At 53.4% G+C, this 22,686-nt stretch overlaps 1 protein-coding gene across 2 annotated transcripts in view; it reads right to left on the bottom strand.

Annotated features, from left to right (window-relative positions):
- Positions 1-1,482: 1,482 nt before the first annotated feature.
- The window catches only part of LOC120867072 (signal transducer and activator of transcription 5A), a 21,408-nt gene continuing 204 nt past the window's right edge, over positions 1,483-22,686 (bottom strand). The window contains exons 2-20 of one of the 2 annotated variants that reach the window (XM_040245254.1): positions 22,238-22,373; positions 21,734-21,871; positions 21,253-21,409; positions 20,073-20,162; positions 16,897-17,071; positions 11,279-11,409; positions 10,898-11,049; positions 10,281-10,436; positions 9,686-9,865; positions 8,138-8,225; positions 7,908-8,030; positions 7,267-7,359; positions 6,617-6,823; positions 5,810-5,904; positions 5,594-5,724; positions 5,025-5,180; positions 4,238-4,289; positions 3,846-3,953; positions 1,483-2,824 (exon numbers count right to left, since the gene is read on the bottom strand). In XM_040245254.1, the coding sequence (XP_040101188.1) occupies positions 2,662-2,824; positions 3,846-3,953; positions 4,238-4,289; positions 5,025-5,180; positions 5,594-5,724; positions 5,810-5,904; positions 6,617-6,823; positions 7,267-7,359; positions 7,908-8,030; positions 8,138-8,225; positions 9,686-9,865; positions 10,281-10,436; positions 10,898-11,049; positions 11,279-11,409; positions 16,897-17,071; positions 20,073-20,162; positions 21,253-21,409; positions 21,734-21,861 (2,385 nt within the window). In that variant the 5' untranslated portion in view covers positions 21,862-21,871; positions 22,238-22,373 and the 3' untranslated portion in view covers positions 1,483-2,661. Of the gene's footprint in view, positions 2,825-3,845; positions 3,954-4,237; positions 4,290-5,024; positions 5,181-5,593; positions 5,725-5,809; positions 5,905-6,616; positions 6,824-7,266; positions 7,360-7,907; positions 8,031-8,137; positions 8,226-9,685; positions 9,866-10,280; positions 10,437-10,897; positions 11,050-11,278; positions 11,410-16,896; positions 17,072-20,072; positions 20,163-21,252; positions 21,410-21,733; positions 21,872-22,237; positions 22,374-22,686 lie in introns of those variants that run through there. The other variant, XM_040245255.1, reaches the window with a different exon arrangement.

Genomic DNA, 22,686 nt, shown 5'->3' on the forward strand with positions numbered 1-22,686 from the left:
CTGGCCACTGCATTCAAATTCCAATGTATACTTACTTAATAGTGTAAAAATTTATATTATTATGTTGTGGGTTTTTTTTTTTTTTTTGTATATTGCTGTATCTACTTTAACTTTCAGAAATAAAAGTTATATAGCAACCCTCCCATAGCATGGCAGTTCTGTGTCTGGCTGGGGGCTGGGTGGGGAGGGGAGCCCCCCTTCCCCTGCTTCAGTTCTGAGGGGCCTCATAGGCTGAGCATGGGTCTTGCAAGATGGTGGCTACCCCCATTCCTGGGCTGGTGGTCTTAGCTTCTCATGCTGGAGCTGATGGGGCCCACCTCTGGAGCACGGAGCATCTCCCCCGCACCCTATCTTACATTAGCTACAGCCTCTAGCTCAGGGGTACCTGGAGGAGCCAGGGGTCCTACTCCTGGTGCACAAAGGCTGCAGAGTGAGGCCTGTCTCCCCCTTCCTACCTCCCTCCTCTCTGCGCCCTCCCTCCCTTCCGGGGCCTTCACAAGCCGCGGTGTCCTGTCTGGGGTCAGATAAGCCACCTCAGGGGGTTGGGGGGCAGACACTCCCACCCCCTAGGCCTCTTCTTCCACAGTTGGTTCCATTATCACTTTCTCTTCAGTTCGCTCCATGGGGACGATCGTCAACACTCAACGGGCCTCGGCTATGGGCCCCTGGCCGTGGGCGGTGATAACTCACAGACCGAGGCGCCCACTGGCCTGGCTCCCCCGCCCCCGGCGCCGAGCACCATGGAGACGAGCGGGTTCGGGAGATACGCGCCGCCTCCCCGGGTAGAGATGCAGCTGCAGATTAGATGCGATCCGGGCTCCCCGGCTGCCTCCCCTCCTGCCCACCCCCGCCAGCCCCGCGCCGGGCTCCTGCGCTTCTCCGGGTGGGCTGCGAGCCCCTCTTCCCTTGCTTTAAGTCCCGTAGAAACCTTGTCGTAGGCCCTTGCTCCCCCGCCCCCAGGCCCTGGCGACAGTCCCTGGACTCTCGGTGCCAATGGAACCAAATGGGCAGACCGTCCCAGCCTCAAATCAACCGCTTGAAAAAGCAGTGGCAGTGGAATGGTGCCACCTGCTGGTCTCTGGGAAGGGACCCGGGGAGGAGGGACTGCGGGGAGGCTCCTGCAGCGCTCCCGGCTCTCCGTCGTCCATCCAGCGGGGTTGCCGGCCGGGTTGAGAATGGTGGGCCCTGGCCTTCAGCTGCCACCCTCCAGACTGCTTATAGCAGCAGCTGATAAGGGCAGGAGGCGGGGACCAGAGTTCTCCCCTGCTCCCGCTCCCAGTAATTGCTGTCCTGGCTTTCCCCAACACCTCAAGTTCTTTAGTCTTCTGAGAGACACTGCAAGTATTGAGGGCGGGGAAGGGGGATGGAGTGTGGCGCCCTTAAAAACCACAGAAAAGGGAGCAGGCCTGTAGCTTTAGGCTATGCAGGAGGAAAGGAGCAAGAGGACTCCAGCTGTCCCCATGACCCAGGAGCCTTACCAGCAAATTTACGAAAAAAAATATTTTATTCAAAAACTGTTTACACAAATGTGTAGCCTATGTACAAAGTACAAAAGAATCCTGCTTCTTGTCCCCACCTTCCTTGAGAGATGTTTCAACTTGGGAACCCTTCCAGGGCTCCGGCTGTCAGCTGCCCTGGGGCTGCCTGTGGGCGGCAGCTTCAGAGGGAGGGGCCTTCTCAGACAGCAGTCAGTTATGCAACTGCGAAGAAGCCCTATTCCAAGTGCCCCTCCCAGCAGAGTGGACCGCCATCAGCTTTTACCCCTCCCTCCTCCAGGCTCCACAGGAGCACAGCAAGTCGCTGGTGCTGCCTCTTGCTGCAGGTTTTTTCCAGGAGAGGGGATCAACCCTGCAAGCCCTGGACCTCTCTCCCCCTCCCCCAAATTCTTCCATAGTGAGCAAGGTCGGAGACAGAGGCAAGGAAAGAAGGCTGGGGCCAGATGGAGGAAATGGGATTGGGGTCAGGGGAATGAAGAGCACGAATGTGGGCAGCAGCATTATAGACATGAAGCCGGAGCCCCCTGGCTGGGGGCTGAGAGGCCAGGGAACTGCAGGCCCGAGGCAAAAGACCCCTTTCTGCGGTGTTTAGGGACATAACCACAGCCTAGATAAGCTCTCAGTTCACAAAAACTCTGGAGTCCCTATTCATGAGATAAGGTATAAAACATCACTCATCACCTCCCTCCTGAGGGGAAGAATCAAAAGACCAACACTGTACCAGAGCAGATCCACGTACACAATTAAGAGGCGAAGCTGCTAACTCAGGAATAAAACTTGAACTTAGAGAAATTACCTGTCTCCTTTCCCTTCGCGAATAATTCCATTCAACAGCTGCTGAGCAGATTAAGGCTCTGGCAGGAATAGGTCTGCCTGCCTGGCGTACCTGGGACCACAGAGGCAGCTTGGTCTCTCCCACACAGACAGGCCCACTCAGCTCTCGGAATGCCTTCATCTGAAGAAGAACAAGGCGGCCACACACCTAGGACTGCGGAGGCGAAGTGGGCACACCTCGTACACAAACACGCGCGCACGTCTACACGTGTACGTGGGCTGCCTGCAAAGGCATCAGTATGCACAGAGATACAAACACAAACTCACAATGAATAAGACCCTGCACCCTGGGGATTGTTTCCACAGAGGAGTGCAGTGTTCGAACAAACATTCAGGAGAGCGAGCCTCTGGCAGGAGTAAAGAGACCAGTGGGTGGGGGGAGAGAGGGGTCCAGACTGTCCATTGGGCGGCGGAGGAGTTCTTCCACGTGCCGGGCCACATCCATGGTCTCGTCCAGGTCGAATTCTCCATCCTGGTCGAGGACTGGGTCAGGGCTGGGAGGGGGAGACGGGTATCAGAGGGAGCTGGCCTGCTGCAGAGCCTCAGGCTCCTGGGGGACAGCGCCCAGCCTGTCCCCATTCAGTCTCATGGGAACAGGACCTGCTCTGGCTAGATGCCCGCACCGCCAAGCTGAATCAGTCAGTCACTGGTTTGTTGGAAGACACCCCGGTTCTAGTCTCATCGCTCACAAGCTCATCGAGTGATCTCAGGGAATTCATTTCCCCTGTCCCTGCCCTCCTCTGTAAAACGAGGTGGTTGGGTGAAGGAGCTCTGCCCGTGAGGTCTCAGGCACCAGACACTCAGCACCTATGAAGACCTGGGCCTTTCAACCACGTTATGCCAATCCCCACAGCCACTGGTAAGGTGGGCATTTACTCCACTTTATAGAGGAAGAAACTGAGCCTCGACCATGTTAGGAAGCTTGTGCAGAGCCATCTGGAAGGCAGGTGGAATAAGGACTGGAATTCCAGTTTTTGTGACTCCCAAGCCAGTGGTCGTCCCATGGCAGCAGGCTACCCCCCGGCTCAAAAGAGAGTGAATCCCCTTCTCTGGAAACTTCAGAGAGAAGCCACATGTCTTGTTCCCACACGACTCCTAAGAACCACCAACCACCCAGAGATACTCTGTATCAAACTCTTACAACACCCTCACCTGTGCTAAATGCGTTACCTGCAGTCTCTTGCTTGAGCCTGACCCCAGTCCCATATGGTAGGTATTCTTGCCTCCATTTTACAGATAAGGAAACTGAGCATCAGAGAGGCTCAATTATTTTCCCAAGGTCACACAGCTAGTCAGCACCAGAGCAAGGGCCCTGCTACATGTAGTTTCACAACGCTCTATGCTCCTGGTTGGCTGATCTCATCCACCCTGCACCTGGGCATATGCCCAAGCCCACCTGGCCTGGGTGGTCTCAGACGGAGAGGAGCTCTGGTGTCCTTGCCCATTAGCCCTCTGGGCACCCAGAGGCCGGGTGCCCAATTCCTCCCCCCGGAGCTGCATGAGAACACAACCTACTTCTGTGGGTACATGTTATAGTGAGGCTGGGGGCACACGGCTGGGGAGGGAGCCTGGTCCATGTAGGTGGCGCTGCTTCCAGCAGAGTCTGCAGAGGCGCTCACAAACCTGTGGGAGGAAGCGGAGCCTCAGCGGGGAGGGGCTCGGGGGCACCTTCGTGTCTTTCTCAGGTGTGGAAGGACAACGGGCCCACTGAGCCTAGGGCTCCGAGTGCAGGGGAGGGGCCCTGGGTACCCGCCCCTTGTGACCACGCCCAGTTCCCCTCCCCAGGGCTGGGCCAGGTGGGATGGGGGAGAGAACAGGAGGGGAGGCGGTGGGGGGTGAGGAGAGCCTGGTGGAGGCTCGGGGAGAAAAGAGGCCGCAGGAGACCAGAGCTGGACCCGGACACTTACTCAGGGACCACTTGCTTGATCTGCGGCTTCACGTATCCGTCCACTGCTTTAGCTGCCGGGGGTGGGGGGGTGGGGTGGCGGGGTGGCGGGGTGGGGGATGGTGATGAGAACCAAAGTCACTGGGAGCTCCCGGGGGAGTAGACACCCGCCTACGCAGTCCCCCCCCCCACTCCCCACAATGCCATGGGGCTCATCAGGGATAAGATTTCCCACAGACTCCCATTAAACACCTGCTGATAGTCACCAGGTGACCCCCCAGACCCCTGATTTCAGTCTCATTCCATCTCCCGCTTCCTTTGCTGGCCCTTGGCTTCCTCTCTCCCCGTCCCCACCCCTGCCAAGGAAACAAGAGTCCACACCCAGGAACAAACCCAACTAATGGAGTGCCAGGTTGAAGAGAAAAAAACCTGTCCATTTTGCTCAACTGTGAGGGCAGCTTTGAGGGTGGAGACGGGTGAGGGCAGCTGATTAAGATGGGAGACCTGCATTATCTGTGGGTCTGCGTGATCCTGCTCCTCCCCCTACACGGCAGCCTCCTCCTCCTCCAAGGGCACAGAAGGGAGTCCACTCAGCGTTTTGCTTTGCAGGGAAGAAAGCTAGGTCGGGGTTTCTGCTTTCCCAACTCTCTTCAGTGGTGAGCCCTGAAATCCCCGCCGCGTGCCTCGTGCCATCCCGTGGACCAACACTCACAGGGGAAACGGCCCCTGGGCTCTTTCTGGGGTGTACCCGCTGCCTAGCCCCGGGAGTGTGTTGGGAGGTGTGTTGGGTGGTGTGTTGGTAGACGCACCAAGCACGGGAGTGTAGTACTTGGAGAAGACCTCATCCTTGGGCCGGTCAGGAAACACGTAGATGAGATAGTTCAGGTCCCCCAACCGGTCGGCCAGGGATCGGATGGAGAAATCCCGCGTGGTGAATGGCTTCAGATTCCACAGGTTACGGTCAGCTGTGAAAAGGCCAAGCTTATTTTCACAACCCACCGCCCTCAGGAGGAGGATCGGAGCTGTAGGGCTGGGGGCCAGGCTTGTAGAGACATCCAGGTAAAAGCCTGCACTGCAACCCCACCCCTGTTCTCGGCACAGGGCAAGGAAGAGACCACGGGTGAGCAGATAGCAACAACAAAGAAGGACTCACTCAGCAGTTCTGGAGGCTGTTGGGGGTAGTGATGTTAGGTTCTCCAGAGAGGAAAACAATAGAAAGGGACTGGGTTTTTGAGCAACACTCCACCCACCCTCCAAGCTCAGTTCCCATCTTTCCCAGCGGACCCCTTCTAAGGATACAGGCCTGATGGAGAATGGGAATGAGGAAATGAGAAACAGAGCCCCTGGGGCGGGAGTGTGGGCAATGCAGGGAACTCACGAGAGTCAAACTTCCAGGCAATGGTGATGCCCCCAATTTCTGAGTCGCTAAAGCGCAACAAGAAGGTACCGTCGGGCTTGTTGATGAGCAGGTCATGGGCCTGTTGCTTGTTCACAAAACCTAGGATGGCCCTGGGTGCACGGAGCACACAGAGTCACTGCTGGGCCACCAGCCACTGTCCCCTGAGCCCCTGACCTCCCACCCCCCGTGCCTCACCCGTCATTCCAATGGGGCTTGTGATGTTTCTTCAGCACCTCCATGACCCCGTCGAACCACTGCCAGAAGGTGTAGTTCCAGCCGGGCAAGTTCTCCTGAGAGTGCCCAGGAAAGTCCGGGTTAGGGCTTGTGTCCCCGTCATCACAGGTGGTCCAGGGAACACTTGGTGCCCCCATGTCCTCACCCAGTGCCTGCGTGCCAAGTCGCTTCAATTGTGTCCGGCTCTTTGTGACCCTATGGACTGTAGCCCACCAGCCTCCTGTCCGTGGGACTTTCCAGGCAAGAATAGTGGAGTGGGTTGCCATGCCCTCCTCCAGGGGATCTTCCTGACCCAGGGATCGAACCCACGTCTCTTTTGTCTCCCGCATTGGCAGGTGGGTTCTTTACCACTAGTGCTACCTGGGAAGCCCATCCTCTCAGACACAGGGATCTGGGACAATCCCATGGAGGGGGTCAAAGGTGCAAGGGATTGCCCAAGCTGGATGAGACCTCCAATGTCATTCCTGCCCAACCCCTTCATTCTACAGATGGGAACAGTGCAGTACAGCGAAGGGAAGGGGCCTGGCATAAGAGTTAACATGTTGAGGACCAGAGCCCAAGGACCCTGACTTCCAGCTCCGGGTTCTTTCCAAAGTTCTGCCTCGGGTCTCATGGCTGTCTGCACTCCTTGGGGTACCAGCCTCCATCTCTCCTGGTTGTAGGAGAAGGGTCTGGGGGTGGAGGGGTGCCATGGGCCAGGTGCCTGTCTGTGAGGTTAGGGAGGGGTGGAAGTAGTCCCAGGCAGGCAGCGGGCAACGCGTCCCTCACCCGGTTGAACTGGGACCAGGACACGGACATGCCGTTGTAGTCCTCGAGGTGGCTGCTGCTGCTGTTGAACAGCTTCTGCGCCAGGAACACCAGGTTCTCCTTGGTCAGGCCCCGGTTGCTCTGCACCTCAGCCTTGAATTTCATGTTGAGCGCCTCGCACAGCTGCGGCCACAGGACTTTGTCGGGCACCGCAAATGGCACCCTGCCCTGAGAGGGAGAGAAGAAAAGGGAAAAGATCGAGGGAGTAGAAGATATTTACACACACACATACACACACAGATACCAAGAGGCAGAGGCGAGTGAGAAAGAGCCAGGAAAGGAGACAAAAGCACAATGGAAAGAAAGGGGGGGCAGGGGCAGAGGGATGGGTGTATAGGGGTGGAGACCCAGACCTGGGTCCTGGGAGCAGAGATCAGGGACCAGATTCCAAGCACCAAGCTCACAGACCTAGGAGACCCACGTCCCGTGACCCGGAGCCCAGACAGAGCTGAGCTTGTGCTGAGGGCAGGGTGCTCACACCAGCTGCCCCCTGACCACTGGTTTGGCCCAAGGGTGGGAGAAGACCACTCAGCAGGAGCCCTGGGGTTGGGGCTGACCCTGGGAACCTCTGAGGGGCTGGGGGCTGAAGTGGGGGTCCCGCGGGGACTCACCGGCTCAGCAAAGGCATTGTCCCACAGCACGGTGGCGGTAGCATTGTGGTCCTGGCTGCCATGAACGATGACAACCACGGGAAGGGACAGGGTCTACAGGAATCCAGGGAATGAGGGATGAGGGCCTATGACCCTGGTCTTGCCCTCCACTTGGGGGAGGCACCCGACCTCCATTCCTCAAGCCCCTTCCAGCAAAACCAAAGCAGAAATAAACAAAAAACACAGCCCATTTCTTTTTGGCCATTGCCTCAATCCTGTGGGTGGGTGCCAGATTGCTGTGCTGTGCCCAGTCACTCAGATGTGTCCTACTCTTTGGGACCCCATGAACTCTAGCCCACCAGGCTCCTCTGTCCATGGTGATTCTCCAGGTAAGAATACTGGCGTGGGTTAACCCACAGGGGATCTTCCCAACTAGGGATCGAACCCAGGTCTCCCACATTGCAGGCGGATTCTTTACCATCTGAGCCCCCGGGGAAGCCCAGGAGCCAGATCACAGTCTAGCAAATAAGCACCAGCAGAGTGAAATTAGGTTTTCTGAGAGCATCATGGGGTAGCTGGACTGAGTGTATGCAAGGATTCCAGTCTCTGACTTTCCCAAGTCAACTGGGTGGCCTGCAGAGGACAGGGGAGCCAGGCCTCACCTTCACCTGGAACACAAGCTCATTGCTGCCAACACTGAATTGAGACTCAAACAGGACCGTGAACTTCTCTTCCGTCACAGACTCTGCACCTCGCCGGTCAGCTCGCTTGATCCTCTTGAGGGACTGCAGGGTAGGAGATGAGAAGGGGACGAGGAGAACGCGGCAGGTTACAAGGACTCAGGACTCAGCTCCGGGCAGACCTCCCACCTCAGGCCGGGCCCTGTCCTCACCATGTTCCTGAAGTGGGCGCTGAGGGTGCCTGTGGCCTGGTGATACTCCATCACACAGCAGTTGTTCAGGATCTCCCCGCTGCACTCACTGCCAAGCAGAGGGGAGCCCGTCTTCACTGGGCCCAGGCCTGGAGCACTGTTCTGTATGCACCCTGGGCCCCAGCTTCTCCAGAAGGCCCCACAGCAGCCCCTGACCCCTCCCCTAAGAGCTTTCCTCTGGGCTGACTTTTCTCATCAACCTGAGAGCATCCGAGCAAAGCCCCAAGGGTGGGGCCAACGTTAAAGTTCCTTGGGCGTCAAGATTGACATGGGGGCCTTTGGCAGCTTCTAGCCCACTTGACATAAAAATCATGACCTCAACCTAACAAGATCCCTGCCATCAACCCCTGCCCTGGCCTCACTGGGCTCCTCTCCCCTCATTCAGAACAAGCAAGCCCACAGTATCTTGTCTGTTTGCTGAACATGCAAGCTCAGTGCCGCCTGGGAACTCCTGTACTTGCCTTCCTGTTACATTTTTTTTTTTTAAGTAATGCATTTTACACTTTGTTATTTTTTTAAATTTTTAAAAAAAGTTCTGGCTGTACCCTGAGGCATATAGGACCTTAGTTCCCCAAACGGGGATCTAACCCATACCCCCTGCATTGGAAGGTGGAGTCTTAACCAGTGGACCACCAGGCAAGTCCCCCTGTTGCATTCTTGACTTTCTCATTCAGGTCTCCACTCAAATAGATCCTCAGAAAGGCCCTCCTTGGCCATCCATGTGCTGTTGCAACATCTATCCAGGTGCTTTGATATTGCTTGGCTTTAATTTTCTGTCTAGACTCTATTGACTTTTGACGCTGCCTGATTTTTAAGAGTATATGACTGTCTTGTTCCCAGCCCAAAGGCAGGCTCTAAGAGAGTGAGAACTCTTCATCATCTTCGTCATCCCAGCCCCAGAGCACACAGTGGGCCTCAGTACTCAGGACCCAGTCTCTCCCCTCACTTATTCCCGCCCTCCTTCATTCATTCTCACGCCCTTCACGGTGGCCTAATCCCAGGACCTCACCCCTGGGTTCTCCATCTACCACGCCCTTTGTCTGCTCCTCCTTCAGACGGGCCCATGTTCTTTCCGCCCGAACGTCTGCCCTTTCCACGCCCGTTCATCACCTCCTCCTAGTCATCCTGCAGCCTTGAAACTAGCTGTCATTCTGTCCCACCCCCTCCATGACCCACTTTCATGGTGCTCCAGTCATCTCTCTTGTCACGTGCCAGCAAGGAATCAATTCCCATGTCTGCTGCCTGCTAGCCTAAAGGTTGGGCCGTGATGGAGCCAAGTTCAGTGTGGATCACAGCAGTGTGCCAGTGCTCAGCACAGGTCCTGGGACACCCTAATAGTGAAGTCCTTGCTGATTTACTCTGTGGGCGAAGAGTACTCCCAGACAGACAGAGTGACTGGGGAGACGTGGGACCATCTCCCAGTGCAAGACAAAGAGTGGGAGGCCCTGTGTGTCCTTGTCACCTGGGACCCCCAGCTACACAGAGCAGAAGAAGGAGCGGGCAACGTACTTGCGGGGGTTCTCGTTCTTGAGCAGTGACTTGGCCTGTTGCTCGCTGATGATGGTGGCCTTCACCTGCGGCGGGTTCATGTGCACGTTCAGCTTCCCGCCCACCAGCAGGCGCACGGTGGCCGCGAACTTGGTCTGGGTCTTCAGGACCTGAGGGGGCTGCTTCTCGATGATGAATGTGCTGCGGGGACAGGAGAGACTTCAGGGGACAGGACTCGGGCCCCACCTTCCACGTGGGGAGGCTGCTGTGCACCAGGCTGAGCAGGTGAAGGGAGGGCTTGGGGCACAGTCCACCCTCTCTGGGGGCCACAGTGAGTCAGGGGAGCTGGCAGGAAGGGAGGGAGGCAGTGAAAGGAACTCAGCAGCTGAAATGAGCTGCAGGAGACAAACACCTGTGTAGTGTCCACGAGAAATACTGGGCGAGGTCGACAGCAAGAGGCCATAGCAACAAGGGATGGAGAGGGATGGGATGAGGGTGTGAGGCAGAAACTGAAGGATTTAAGCCAGAGCTCCCCATCTACAAAGACCCTGCTGCCCACCCCCACCCCCCGCCACCCAGAGCAACCAGATGGGAGCGGGGCGTGGCCAGGAGTCACCTGGTCACCAGGGCTGAGATGATGTCGGTGATGGTGGCGTTGACCTCAACCAGCATCTCCTCCACGGGGCCAGGGATGGGCAGCTGCTGGCAGAGGTGCTCGGCTCTGCGGATCTGCTGCCGGTTCTGCCAGATGATCTCCGCCAACTTCTCACACCTGAACGCGAGCCCCAGGGCCCAAGGGAAGGACACTGGCTTCACCCCCGTCCTCCAGGCCAGAAGCTGGCAGGTGCCCAGGCGGGGACCAGGCCCACACCCAGCTCCACCCCCAGGAAGGCCTGGCGCCCGAGCCACCTCGCCTGTTCCCTGGGCACAGCAGAGATGCCCTGCCTTCCAGAAACCCAGAGAAACACCCAGGAGGAGCAACGCTGACTGGGGTCCAACCAGCCTGAGTGTCACTTTGCCACCTGGAACATCCAAGCCAGTGATGCCCCTCCTAGGGGAGGGGGCACAGGAAAGGACACCAGCATCCGCATCAAACCAGACCCACTCGTGGGATAAGACCCGTGCCCAGACAGAGGGAGCCAGCTGCTCATGTAGACGTGGGCACCAACAGCAGCTGGCAGCACCACCCTGAGCCCCTGCTGCCTGCCCCTCCCTGTCCCCCACCCCTGGTACCAGGACTGTAGCACATCCAGGCTGCCCTCGGGGGGCCCTCCGTTCCCCGCCAGCTGCTGCCGCCGCTTCCATTGGATCAGCTCGTCATCCAGGATGATGGTCTGCTGCTTCCGCAGCAGCTGCAGGGTCTTCTGGTGCTTCTCAGCCAGCTCCTGAGGGTCGGGCGGTGGCTCAGCGGGCCTTCTGGGCTCCCAGAACAGCCCTGCAGGGCCTCCTCCTCCCAGACCGACTCTGCCCCTCAGGTCCCACGAGGAAGAAGGCCCTGGCCTCCTGCCCCACTGGGTCCTGCTCTCCTCCTGGCTCTCTGCCTCCCTCAGGATCCCCAGGACAGCTCGGGGCGTCATCGCCCCCGCAGAGGGGAGGGACGCTGAGCCCACTCACCACGCGGTACTGCTGCAGCGTCTGGGCCTCGCGCTGCAGCCAGGCCTCCAGGGACACCTGCTTCTGCTGGAGGGCCGTCTCCCGGCTCAGTCGCTCCTGGGGGTTCAGCTGGGCCAGCTGGGCAAACTGAGCTGGAGGAGGGGACAGGACACCATGACCATGACCTCCCCGGTCCAGCCGGGAGCCCATCTGTTCTGGAGGCAAGACCCTCGAGGGGACATGTCTGACCAGCAGCCAGTCAGGTTCCACAGCAACGGGGCCCAGAGATGAGAAGGCTCTGGCCCCTGTGCCCCGACTCTGAGCTCCCCTCACGGAGTGGGGAGATGGAAGCCTGAGGACAGCTGAGGAGGAGCCTGCCCTGGCCGACCCCCATCAGCTCTCCTCACTCCATGCAGGGTCTGGCTTGGAGCCACCATGTCTGGTCTGAAGTGAACCCCGCCATTCACCAGGTGGGTGAACCCAGTCAAGTCACCCTGCTCTCCTATGCCTCAGTTTTCCCATCTGTAAAAGGGGAGCATCATGAGACATTTGCCTCAGCGGCTGCTGGGAGGTTAAATAAGTGATGAGACAGAAAATGCTCAGGAAGCTGCCTGGCACCATTGGCCCCAGAGGGAAGTCAGTCATGGCTAATGGGTCACATGAGGGGATGAAAGGCAGACGGAGCAGCTCTCAGCCCCAGCCTCACGGGCACAGCCTCGTCAGAAGGCTCTGCTCCGCGGGCTCTGTCCTGTCTCCCAGGTTCAGCAGCCTCTCCTCAGGGAAGGGGGGTTTCTTCAGGCGGTGAAGGTCCCTAACATGCTTATCCAGGTTGGTCCCTGTGAGTTCAGCTGACCAACCAGAAGAGAGACACAGAGAGAGTTGGGGCCACTGGGGCCACGAAAGCAGTGAGATTCTCTCAGGAGAGTGAGGCAGTTTCTCTCCACACCAGCTCTCAGGCAGCTCATCAATGGCAGAATATGTAACCAGGCCTCACTGACTCCCTCTGCAAACAACCTGTGATGAAATACTTAAGACACAGGAAGTAGAGAGGATGATACAAGGAACACCTGTGTATCAAGAAGCCGCTTAAGAAATCAAGCACTTCCGTGGTGAAGCACCTGTACCCCTCCCCTGCTGGTAACCCCATCCCTCCCTCCACAGGTAACCACTGTCCCCAGTGCTGGCATCCGACCCTCGCCAATGGCCTTTCTGAACATCTCAGGGGCCTCACTGGGGCTGAGTCCAGAAGACATGAGCGTCAGTCACAAGTCTTGGTCAAGCTCCTGGCAGGCCTCTGAGGGCCATGTCACACGGCCGAGACCCTGTCCTATGGACACACAAGGCCGGGACAGACTAAAGCAACTCTATTCAAGAGAACTTAGAAATATGGCTCCATTCTGACTGCAGGGGACTGAGCAGGCAAGGAACAGAGCAGAACAATCTGGACAGCCACTCGGAATCCTGCCACCCACAGGGAGACAGTGATAATCCCAACACTGGGACCTGGCTTCCTTATGCAAGTGACCCACTTAGATCTCTCCTGGCAAATTGCAGAAGCTTCTGGGAAGGACGCCAGGAGACGTGAGGCAATTGTCTGCTCCACTGGAGGGAGCTGAGACTGCCCTCACACAAACAGATCAGTCATCTGTGTTTCTGATGTGCGCACTTGATAAATGAGACTGAACTGACATTGCAGGATGGGGACAAACCCCACCTCACAAGTAGGAAACAGAAAGCCCAAGAACAGGATCATCCATTCTGTCAGCCAGTCAATGGCCTTGGGTAGAAATAAGAGCCTGAAATCTCCTGTTCCCTAATCTTGGAAAAGGGCTATCCTTTCTTTCACGTCAATCTGGGATGGATTCAGATGTAATGAAGACCTGCTCAAATCATCCCCCCAACTTTTGTTCAATGCCTGCTATGACTCAGGCAATGCGCTAATCTCAAGATACAGAAAACACCCATAGGGTAGGGTAGGAGGAAAGCTTAAATGGTTAAATTAAAACAGCATCTTTAAAAGTTTAAACAATTAAAAGGAAGAACAGAGGAACAAAAACCAAAACGGGACAAAACAAAATAAATATTACAAAGTGGACCTCAATAGATGGGTATTTACTATTACATTAAATATTAATAAACTGAACACCTCAATTAAAAGCAGAGGTTTTCAGAATAAATACAAAAAGACTTAACTATGCGCTGTCTACATTTTGAATTTTTTAAAGCATGAATAAAAAACTGGAAATAGAACTGCCATATGACCCAGCAATCACACTGCTGGACATACACACCGAGGAAACCAGAATTGAAAGAGACATGTGTACCCCAATGTTCGTCGTAGCACTGTTTACAATATCCAGGACATGGAAGCGACCTAGATGTCCATCGGCAGACAAATGGATAAGAAAGCTGTGGTACATATACACAATGGAATATTACTCAGCTATTAAAAAGAATGCATTTGAATCAGTTCTAATAAGGTAGATGAAACTGGAGCCTATTATACAGAGTGAAGTAAGTCAGAAAGAAAACCACCAATACAGTATACTAACGAATTTAGAAAGATGGTAACAATGACCTTATATGCGAGACAACAAAAGAGACACAGATGTATAGAACAGTCTTTTGGACTCTGTGGGAGAAGGCAAGGGTGGGATGATTTGAGAGAATAGCATTGAAACATCTATATTATCATATGTGAAACAGATCACCAGTCCAGGTTCGATGCATGAGACGGTGCTCAGGGCTGGTGCACTGGGATGCCCCTGAGGGATGGGATGGGGAAGGAGGTGGGAGGGGGGTTCAGGATGGGGAACACGTGTACACCTATGGCTGATTCATGTCAATGTATGGCAAAAACCACTACAATATTGTAAAGTAATTAGCCTCCAATTAAAATAAATAAATTAATTTAAAAATAAAAAATAAATAAAAAGCATGAATAAAAATACATTGTGTTAATATAGAACAAAAAGGCTGGAGGTGTTACAGTAATATCTGATAGATCCCAGACAAAGAGTGGTACCAGAGATCAAGAAAGATATTCCATAATTATTAAGGGGTCAATCAATCAGAAAGACATACTAATTATAAGTAATTATAAATAACTATCAGAGAAGGCAATGGCACCCCGCTCCAGTACTCTTGCCTGGAAAATCCCATGGACGGAGGAGCCTGGTAGGCTGCAATCCATGGGGTCACTAAGAGTCAGGCACAACTGAGTGACTTCACTTTCACTTTTCACTTTCATGCATTGGAGAAGGAAGTGGCAACCCGCTCCAGTATTCTTGTCTGGAGAATCCCAGGACAGAGGAGCCTAGTGGGCTGCCGTCTCTGGGGTTGCACAGAGTCGGACACGACTGAAGCAACTTAGCATAGCATAGCATAAATAACTATAAATATATATGCTTCCCTGGTGGCTCAGACAGTAAAGAATCCGCCTGCAATGTGGGAGACCTGGGTTCGATCTGATCTGGTCCAGGATCTGGGAAGATCCCCTGGAGGAGGGCATAGCAATCTACTCCAGTATTCTTGCCTGGAAAATCCCCATGGACAGAGGAGCCTGGTGGACTACAGTCCATGAGATCACAAAGAATTGGATATGACCGGGAGGCTAAAAGTGAAAGTGAGCAAATTTGCTCAGTCGTGTCCGACTCTTTGCCACCCCATGGACTGTAGCCTACCAGGCTGCTCCATCCGTGGGATTCTCCAGGCAACAATACTGGAGTGGGTTGCCATTTCCTTCTCCAGGAGATCTTCCCGACCCAGGGAATCAACCGAGTGACTAAGCATGGCATAAATATATACGCATCTAATAATAAAGCTTCAAAAAACATAAAATATTTACATAAGTAATCGGAGAATTACACAATACAGTAGATCTTGATACCTCTCCATCTATAGGAGCAATTAGGCAAAAATAAATCAATAAAGATATATATCAGTGGTTCTCAAAGTATGAACCAGGGACCCCCGAGGGTTTCCTAGAACCCTTATAGGAGGTCCACAAGGCCAGAACTATTTTCATAAAATCATAAGACTTTATTTGCCTTTTTTTCTTTTATTCACTTATAAGTATATAGCAGAGTTTTCTAGAGGCTATAAGATATGTGATATTACAAAAGATGGAAAGCCAGATCCAGCTATCTCCGACTAAGCCTAACATTAAAGAGATTTGTAAAAATGTAAAAAAACAATGCCACTCGACTCACTAAAGTATGTTTGGAAAACATAGATGTTATTGGTTTCTCGGTTTGTGTGTTTTTTTACTTCATTATGTTAACATTATATACTATGTTGAATACGTTAACATTATTGAATTTATTATTGCTACCTTTAAATGAAACAACTTGAGAACATACATTCTTTTCAAGACCACAAAATACATTCATCAGGATAGCGCACATGCTAGGGCATAGAACAAGTCTTCATAAATTTAAGAGAGGCGATCATACGCAGAAGTTCTCTGACAACAAATGACATGAAATGAAATCAATAATGACATGACATCCAGAAAAAACTCAAATATTTGGAAATTAAACAATATACGTCTGAATCGTGTATGGGTGAAATAAATAGAAGAGAAATTAGAAAATATTTCAAATTGAATGATAACGGTATACAGCAAATCCAAGATGAGATGCAGCTAAAGCATTAATGAGAGGGAAATCAATAGCTCTGAATATATACATTAGAAAAAAGAAGGGTCTAAAATCAATGACCTAAGGTTCTACCTTAAGAAGTCAGAAAAATAAGAACAAGGAGAAGGTGGCTTCCTGTTCTCACTTAGATGGGGGTGATACAGCTCTAGGGTCAATTTTGAAGTGGAGGAAGATGAGTCATGTTTCAAGGCTCCTCAAAGGGTACCGTAAGGACACTTAGTGGGGTTAATTCCTTTTGGGTTAATTTTTTTCCATGGCAGCTACTAAAAATTATAGACCTGAGAGACAGCAGAGTTTTCCACTGTCGCGTCCTCCTCCCATCTTTACCTCCTATTAGTGAAACTCAAGAAGGGGCATTCCAGAGTTCCACCTCTCCCCAGCCTGGTTCAACCAGGGGACTCCCAACCTAGGTTTTCCCTCTGATTGGGGAACACTCTGTCCACATTCATTCATTCGTTCACCGAGATACAGAATACTGGTTCATAAAATATAGGGATTTTATGAATATCTCTAGTCAATATCCAGTTCTGCAACTTACAAGAAGCCCAGGCCAAATTGCATGTTCTCTTTGAACATCAGTTTTATTATTTGCAAAACAGGAATAAAGAATACTGGAGTAGAAAGCCATTCCCTTCTCCAGGGAATCTTCCCGACCCAGGAACCGAACCTGGGTCTCCTGCATTGCAGGCAGATTCTTTACCATCTGAGCCACCAGGGAAACCCCACTTAATTCTTAGGGCTATGGTAAAAGTTGTATTGAATAACACAGTTGTATTGAGTAAAGGTTATATTGAATAAGGGTTTAGCCTGGAGCCTGGCCCACAGCAGGGGCTCCATCACTGGAGCTGTTACTTGTCCCAAGCTTTGGGTAAGGCTCTGGGGAGACAGACATGGACCTAGCCCCAACCCTGAAGGAGTTCACAAAGTGGTCTCACTCTGGTCCTCCAGACATGCACTGCCCTCCCACACCAGGCTCACCCTGGATCCTCAGGCTCTCCTGATACTGGATGATGAAATACTCTTGAGTCTGTTGCAGCTTCTTCAGCTCATTCTCTGTGTCCTGCGTGACCAGTCGCAGCTCCTCAAATGTCTGGTTGATCTGAAGGTGTTTCTGGGACATGGCATCAACCAGGATCCCAGCAGAAGAATTACCCTGGAGACATATCAGGGGAGGGTGCAGGCAGCAATGAGCTGGGCAGTGAGGATGGGAGAAAAACCTCAGGCCTTGGGGAACACCAATACTACAGATCCAAGACACCAAATCTAGAATAAGAAGGAAGGGTACTTTGAGTCAGAAGAAGAGTCATTTGCCAAAATAGGGGTGGAGGGGGGTAGAGGAGGAGAAACAGGTGACCTGGCAGACTCTGGTAGAAACTTCTGTTGCAGTTCTGACCTCCATCTGAGTACCCCACACAAGGTCCATTTGAGTTCTCTCTGGAGAGACTAGAACCCAACCCATCCCAGGAGTTACCTGAGTTTTCCTACTAAGGATGATGGCCCCTCATTTCAGAGTCATTCACTGATCCCATGCCATGATGTTAGATGCTGGGGACATGATGGGGAACAAAGCCATGTGAACACACGTCATCTGTGTCCTCACTAAGACCTCAGGACTGAGGGAAGAGTGTGAACCGCTCATGGGTGGAGTCCTGAAGACCCTCAAATGAAGGTACAAGGAGGCATCAACAAAGGCTTTGTGGATCCAGCCATTCAGCTAACCTGGTTGGATCTATTCCTTCAACCAAGTGTTGTTCTTTTTTTAAAATGTTACTTATTTATTTATTTTTGGCTGTGCTGGGTCTGTTACTGCTCATGGGCTACTCTCTAGTTGTGGTGCAAGGGCTTCTCTTTGCAGTGGCTTCTCCTGTCGCAGAGCACAAGCTCTAGAGCTCAGTAGTTGTGTCCCACGGGCTTAGGTGCACCATGGCATGTGGAATCTTCCTGTACCAGGAATCAAACCCATGTCCCCACCATGGGCAGGTAGATTCTTAAGCACTGGACTCCCAGGGCAGTCCTCAACCAAATCTTTAGGGCCTCTCCAGTAAACTGCTCTCAGAATAAAACCCAAACTGCCTTCACAGCCTCCACGGCCCTAGCCAGGAGCCTCTGCCTACCCCACCCCCAGCTCCACTGTTGCCCAACCACACTGGACACTTTCTGTTCCTTGGATACACAGGGAGTTCCTGCCTCAGGGCCTTTGCATGTTTTGTTCCATTACCCTGGAACATTCTGGCACTAAATCTTCCTGAGGTCGGCACCTTGTCAGAGTGACCTCTTCTGAAGAGTTACATTAGAATAGGACTGCCCTACCGAATGCCTCATGTTCCTGCATGTTCTTTCTTGTCTGCCTCTCTGCACTAGAAAGTGAGCTCCCTAAGGACCAAGACTTTGTCCCGTTTGGTGCACAACAAAATCCTCACGGCCCAGAACCTCAGAGGTGTCCAAGAACAGCTTGATGACTGGAGGACTATTTTTCCCCCAACCATAACAGCACCTGCCTTGTAGGCAGGTATTTCTTAACTGGAACTGGACTCATTCCTATGTTTACAGATAGCTCTGTAATTGCACCAAGTCAAGAATTGTACCAGTTGACCCTTTGTGACCTGGCTTCTGCCCAGTTGGCTCCCTTCTCCCCAGTAGCACTAAACACTTAAAATTCTTCAAATGTCATAAGATGGCTTGTGCCTTCCTGCCCTCATATATACTGTTGCTATTTATTTATTTTGCATTTTCTTTATTTCTATTTTTGGCTGCACCTTGTGGTATGTGGTATCTTAATTCCCCGACCAGGGATCAAATCCATGCCTCCTGCAGTGGAAGGTAAAGCCTTAACCACTGGACCACCAGGGAAATCCCACTGCTGCTATTTTTCACTAGAAAACTCATTCCACCTTCTTCCTCCCTCTTTCCTCATTATAGTCAGGCATCTTTTTCCTCTGGACACCCTTCCCACTACTGGCCAGCCTGCCCCAATCTGAGTTGGGTCCTTTTTCCATGTAGGCTGACTTAGCAGCAGAGTCCTAAAGAATCTATCACAGCCTGAATTCCTTTTAGGTGGAGGCCAGGACTTTATCTGTTTCTCCCACCCTAGTCCAGTGTCAGACGCACAGCAGGACCTCGATAAATGTTTACTGAATGACCTCTCAAATTCTTGATATCAGTGTCCACCGCAAGTAAATAATAACTATGACTTCACTTCAGGCACTATTCTGTGGCCATTACCTAAGGGATATCATTTAATGAAATTCATTTTGCTTTACTGTGGATATGTACCGTTTGCATCATTGTCCAAGCATATGTCCGAGACCTTCATGATTTCAGAACCTGGGGAACAGGTCCCTGCTCTGCCTCCCTGGGCCTTGCTTCTCTGAACTTGCCCAGGTTAATTCTTTGGACACAGACCTCCATTTTTCCTCATAGAGCCCACCAGAGGATATTTCTTCTTTTGCCCCTGGCCTCATTTATTCAATGACAAATCTTTCCCCTAGTGATTTGTAATGCCACGTCTGACATAGGTTGAGTTTCCAGACGTGTATGTGTTTCTAGGGCTTCCTCTTCTTCATTTGTATATGTCTGTTCTTTGCTCTGGGCTTCCCAGGTGGCGCAGTGGTAAAGAATCCACCTGCCAAGGCAGGGGACACAAGAGATGTGGGTTTGATCTCTGGGTCGGGAAGATCCCCTGGAGTAGAAAATGGCAACCCGCTCCAGTATTCTTGCCTGGAAAATTCCATAGACAGAGGAGCTTGGCAGGCTACAGTCCACAGGGCTGCAAGAGTCAGACACGACTGAGCGATTAAACACACAGCACACATCCTTTGCCCACATGGTATCTCATTTAATCCTCAAAATAGCCCTATAGGGTAGATACTATGACTACCCTCATTTATAACAGGAAAAAACCGGAGGCTCAGAGAGGTGAGGTAACTTGCTCAAGTCACACAGCTAGTAAATAGTAGAGCGAGGGAGCGGGGGCTCTGTGTGTGTGTGGGGTGTCAATCTACACCTGCATGTAATACGGCCTCTCACACTTGCCCGTGTAGGTTATTTCTTTGGTGCTCTCTCTTGCCAATATTTATAAAACAGAGCTGTGTCTGGAGAGGAGAGCAGGTGGGAGGACTTCTCAAAATCTTTCCCCAAACCCACAGGGCACTCACATTGGTGGCTTCTCGGACCAGCCTCTGCTCATTGTACAGAATATGGCGAATGCAGCGCACCAGCTCCATGGGGCAGCGGTCGTACGTGTTCTGAAAGAATCCAAGAGCGGCTGCCAATGGCCACCCTCTGCTCCCACCATGCCCACTGCAGTGCCACCCACTCCTTCCTCTCCTCCAGCCTATGCCTCAGCTTCCACTCAGAAGCCTCAGGAACTGCCACTAGAACCTCTATCTCTCCTTGACTTGATTTCCCCTCCCAGATCTTCACATTCGGTTCGCAGTGCCTTAGAAAGCCACAGGTTACAAAGTACTTCCAATCTGCCATCTCCTTTGACTTGTGCATCATAGAAACCCTATGACATAAGCAGAAACCATTATCCTCATTTCACAGATGAGAATACTGATGCTCAGAGAGATTGAGTACTTGTCCAAGGGCAAACAAGTGAGTGAGCAGATGACTCAAGACTCGGGGCATCTAATGCCAAGGTCAAGGTACTTTCCATTATAGTCCTGGCCCTGGGTTCCTATTTTACTTCCCTTCCCACACCCCCCACACCCCAGGTTTCTCCTGTTTCCTGCCCCCTTTGGGATGGACTTTTTATTTCCTTGGCACCCTACTGCTTGTATTCAAGAAAGCTCTCTAAAAATTCAAGTGAGTTCCAATAAATGCTCATCTATGATTACCATCCACATCCCTTTCCTATTTCCACAAAAATTTCCTCTTTCCCCTATACTCCTTCCTCCCACACCCTCACCTTACATTAAACCCTTAATTCAAGGCTCCAGGACAACACTGCTCCTCTCGCACGCACTTGCCCTAAGAGGGATGTCTGGTTGCCCCCATCCCCTCCTTTCTAGAATCTGTCGGTGTTCCTTTCTCTCACAACAGAATTTTGACTCAGGCTACTCCCATCCCTTCTGCCTGATCTACCCAGAAAGTGCTTTCACCCATCCCCCCTTCTCTTGGGGACGACCATGCCCCATCTCTTACTTTGTCATAGGGCTAAGGGAATCTGACAGGTCTGATTTAGAAAGAGGGGGTGGGGGAAATTGAAGCACAGATAAGCTCAGGGTCATACAGTGAGTCAGTGGCCAAACCAGGAAAAAACCCAGGGGTTCTGGTGCTGGAAAGAGAAGGCAGACACTGTTTCCCTGCAGATGGCTTGCAGCTCACGCCCACCTGGAGCTGCGTGGCGTAGTGCCCCAGCTTGATCTTCAGTAGGAACCCGTCTTCCCCGACTTGGTGCTCTGCCTTCTTTTGCAACTCCTGCACCAGGCCCTCCAGGAGCTGGGTGGCCTGGGCCCGGTCCTGGGGATTGTCCAGGTCGATGGCATCCCTTAGCGCAAGTCAGGAGAGAGAAACCTGCTATGGTGCCTCCTCATATCAGGAGGTCAGGTACCAGGAAGGATGGGAAAATCCCAGGCTCCTGCCGGCAAGACTTGCTCCCTGCAGCTCCACAGGCATCAGAGTCTAGAAACATCCCCTTTCCCCTCCCAGACTCCCATTTCCCTGTTCCCCTTTCCCTGGGACACCACCCCTTCCACACAGGGAGGGACAGCCAGGATCAGAATCTCCCCAAACCACCAAGAGGAGACGTAAAGGCCAAGGGGCCTGGATGGTTAGGGACCCGCAGAGCAAGGCGCCGGGCAGGGGCACCTACCACGGCTGGCTCTCAATCCACTGCGCCAAGTAATGCCGGACCTCGATGGGGAAGTGCTGTCCGTATAGCACCTGCATCTGGCGCAGGGCATCTCCCTGCAGCTGCTGGGCCTGGATCCAGCCCGCCATGTCCGTTCACCTAGGGCGAGCAGAGCGCTGAGGAGGCGCCTTCTCGGCACAGGCGTGGACTGGGCCTGCCCCCAGCCCTGCCATGCCCACCCATCCCTGGACCGCGGTCAGGCCAGGCCCCTCCCCTCCCACAGACACGCTTTCCTGTGCGGGAAGAAAGACGGTGAGGAGGGGAAGGCCGTCCTTCCCTCCAGCGAGGAACCCGCTGAGGCTTGGGGAGGGGCTCCCGAAAGTCAGGTGCCCTCCCCCTCTTCCTCTCCCCTCGCCCCACCGGGGCTTCCCGGGGTGGGGGTGGGGGGAACAGCTAGAAACTGAAAGAGAAGCTTGATGGCGGAGGCCCTCGGGCCCTCTGGGGAGGACTGCAAACACCCCCTACCCTGCTTCGAACGCCGAGTCTCCGTTTCTGGGAACGCGGGGATATTCCAGCCCAAAGCTAGGGCAAGGCCACCGAAGGTTTCCCCTGGACGGCTCGGCCACCGCTGGCACGTGGCTGGGGTGTTCAGGAGGGAGGGCTGGGGAGACAAGACACTCCCTCTCTCGGGCTGCGCCCCCCGCACCTCTCTGTGCCCCGACGTCTCCCACTGTCCAGTCCGACAGCGCCCCCTGCCCACCGAGGGCGAGGACGGCGCCCACCCTCGGCCTCCTCCCTCCATCCGCGTCCCGCGTCCCTCGTCCACGCGGCGCCAAAACTCCCTCTGGGTCCCGGGGACCGTCCCCGGCGCCCCTCCGGCTGTCGGGCTCCGGGGCCTGCGGGGCGAGGACCCGGGCAGCAGCAGCAGCAGCAGCAGCAGCAGCAGCAGCAGCAGCAGCAGCAGCAGCAGCAGC

Source organism: Oryx dammah, unplaced genomic scaffold (genome assembly GCF_014754425.2).
Source record: "Oryx dammah isolate SB20612 unplaced genomic scaffold, SCBI_Odam_1.1 HiC_scaffold_8, whole genome shotgun sequence".
NCBI classification, from domain to species: domain Eukaryota; kingdom Metazoa; phylum Chordata; class Mammalia; order Artiodactyla; family Bovidae; genus Oryx; species Oryx dammah.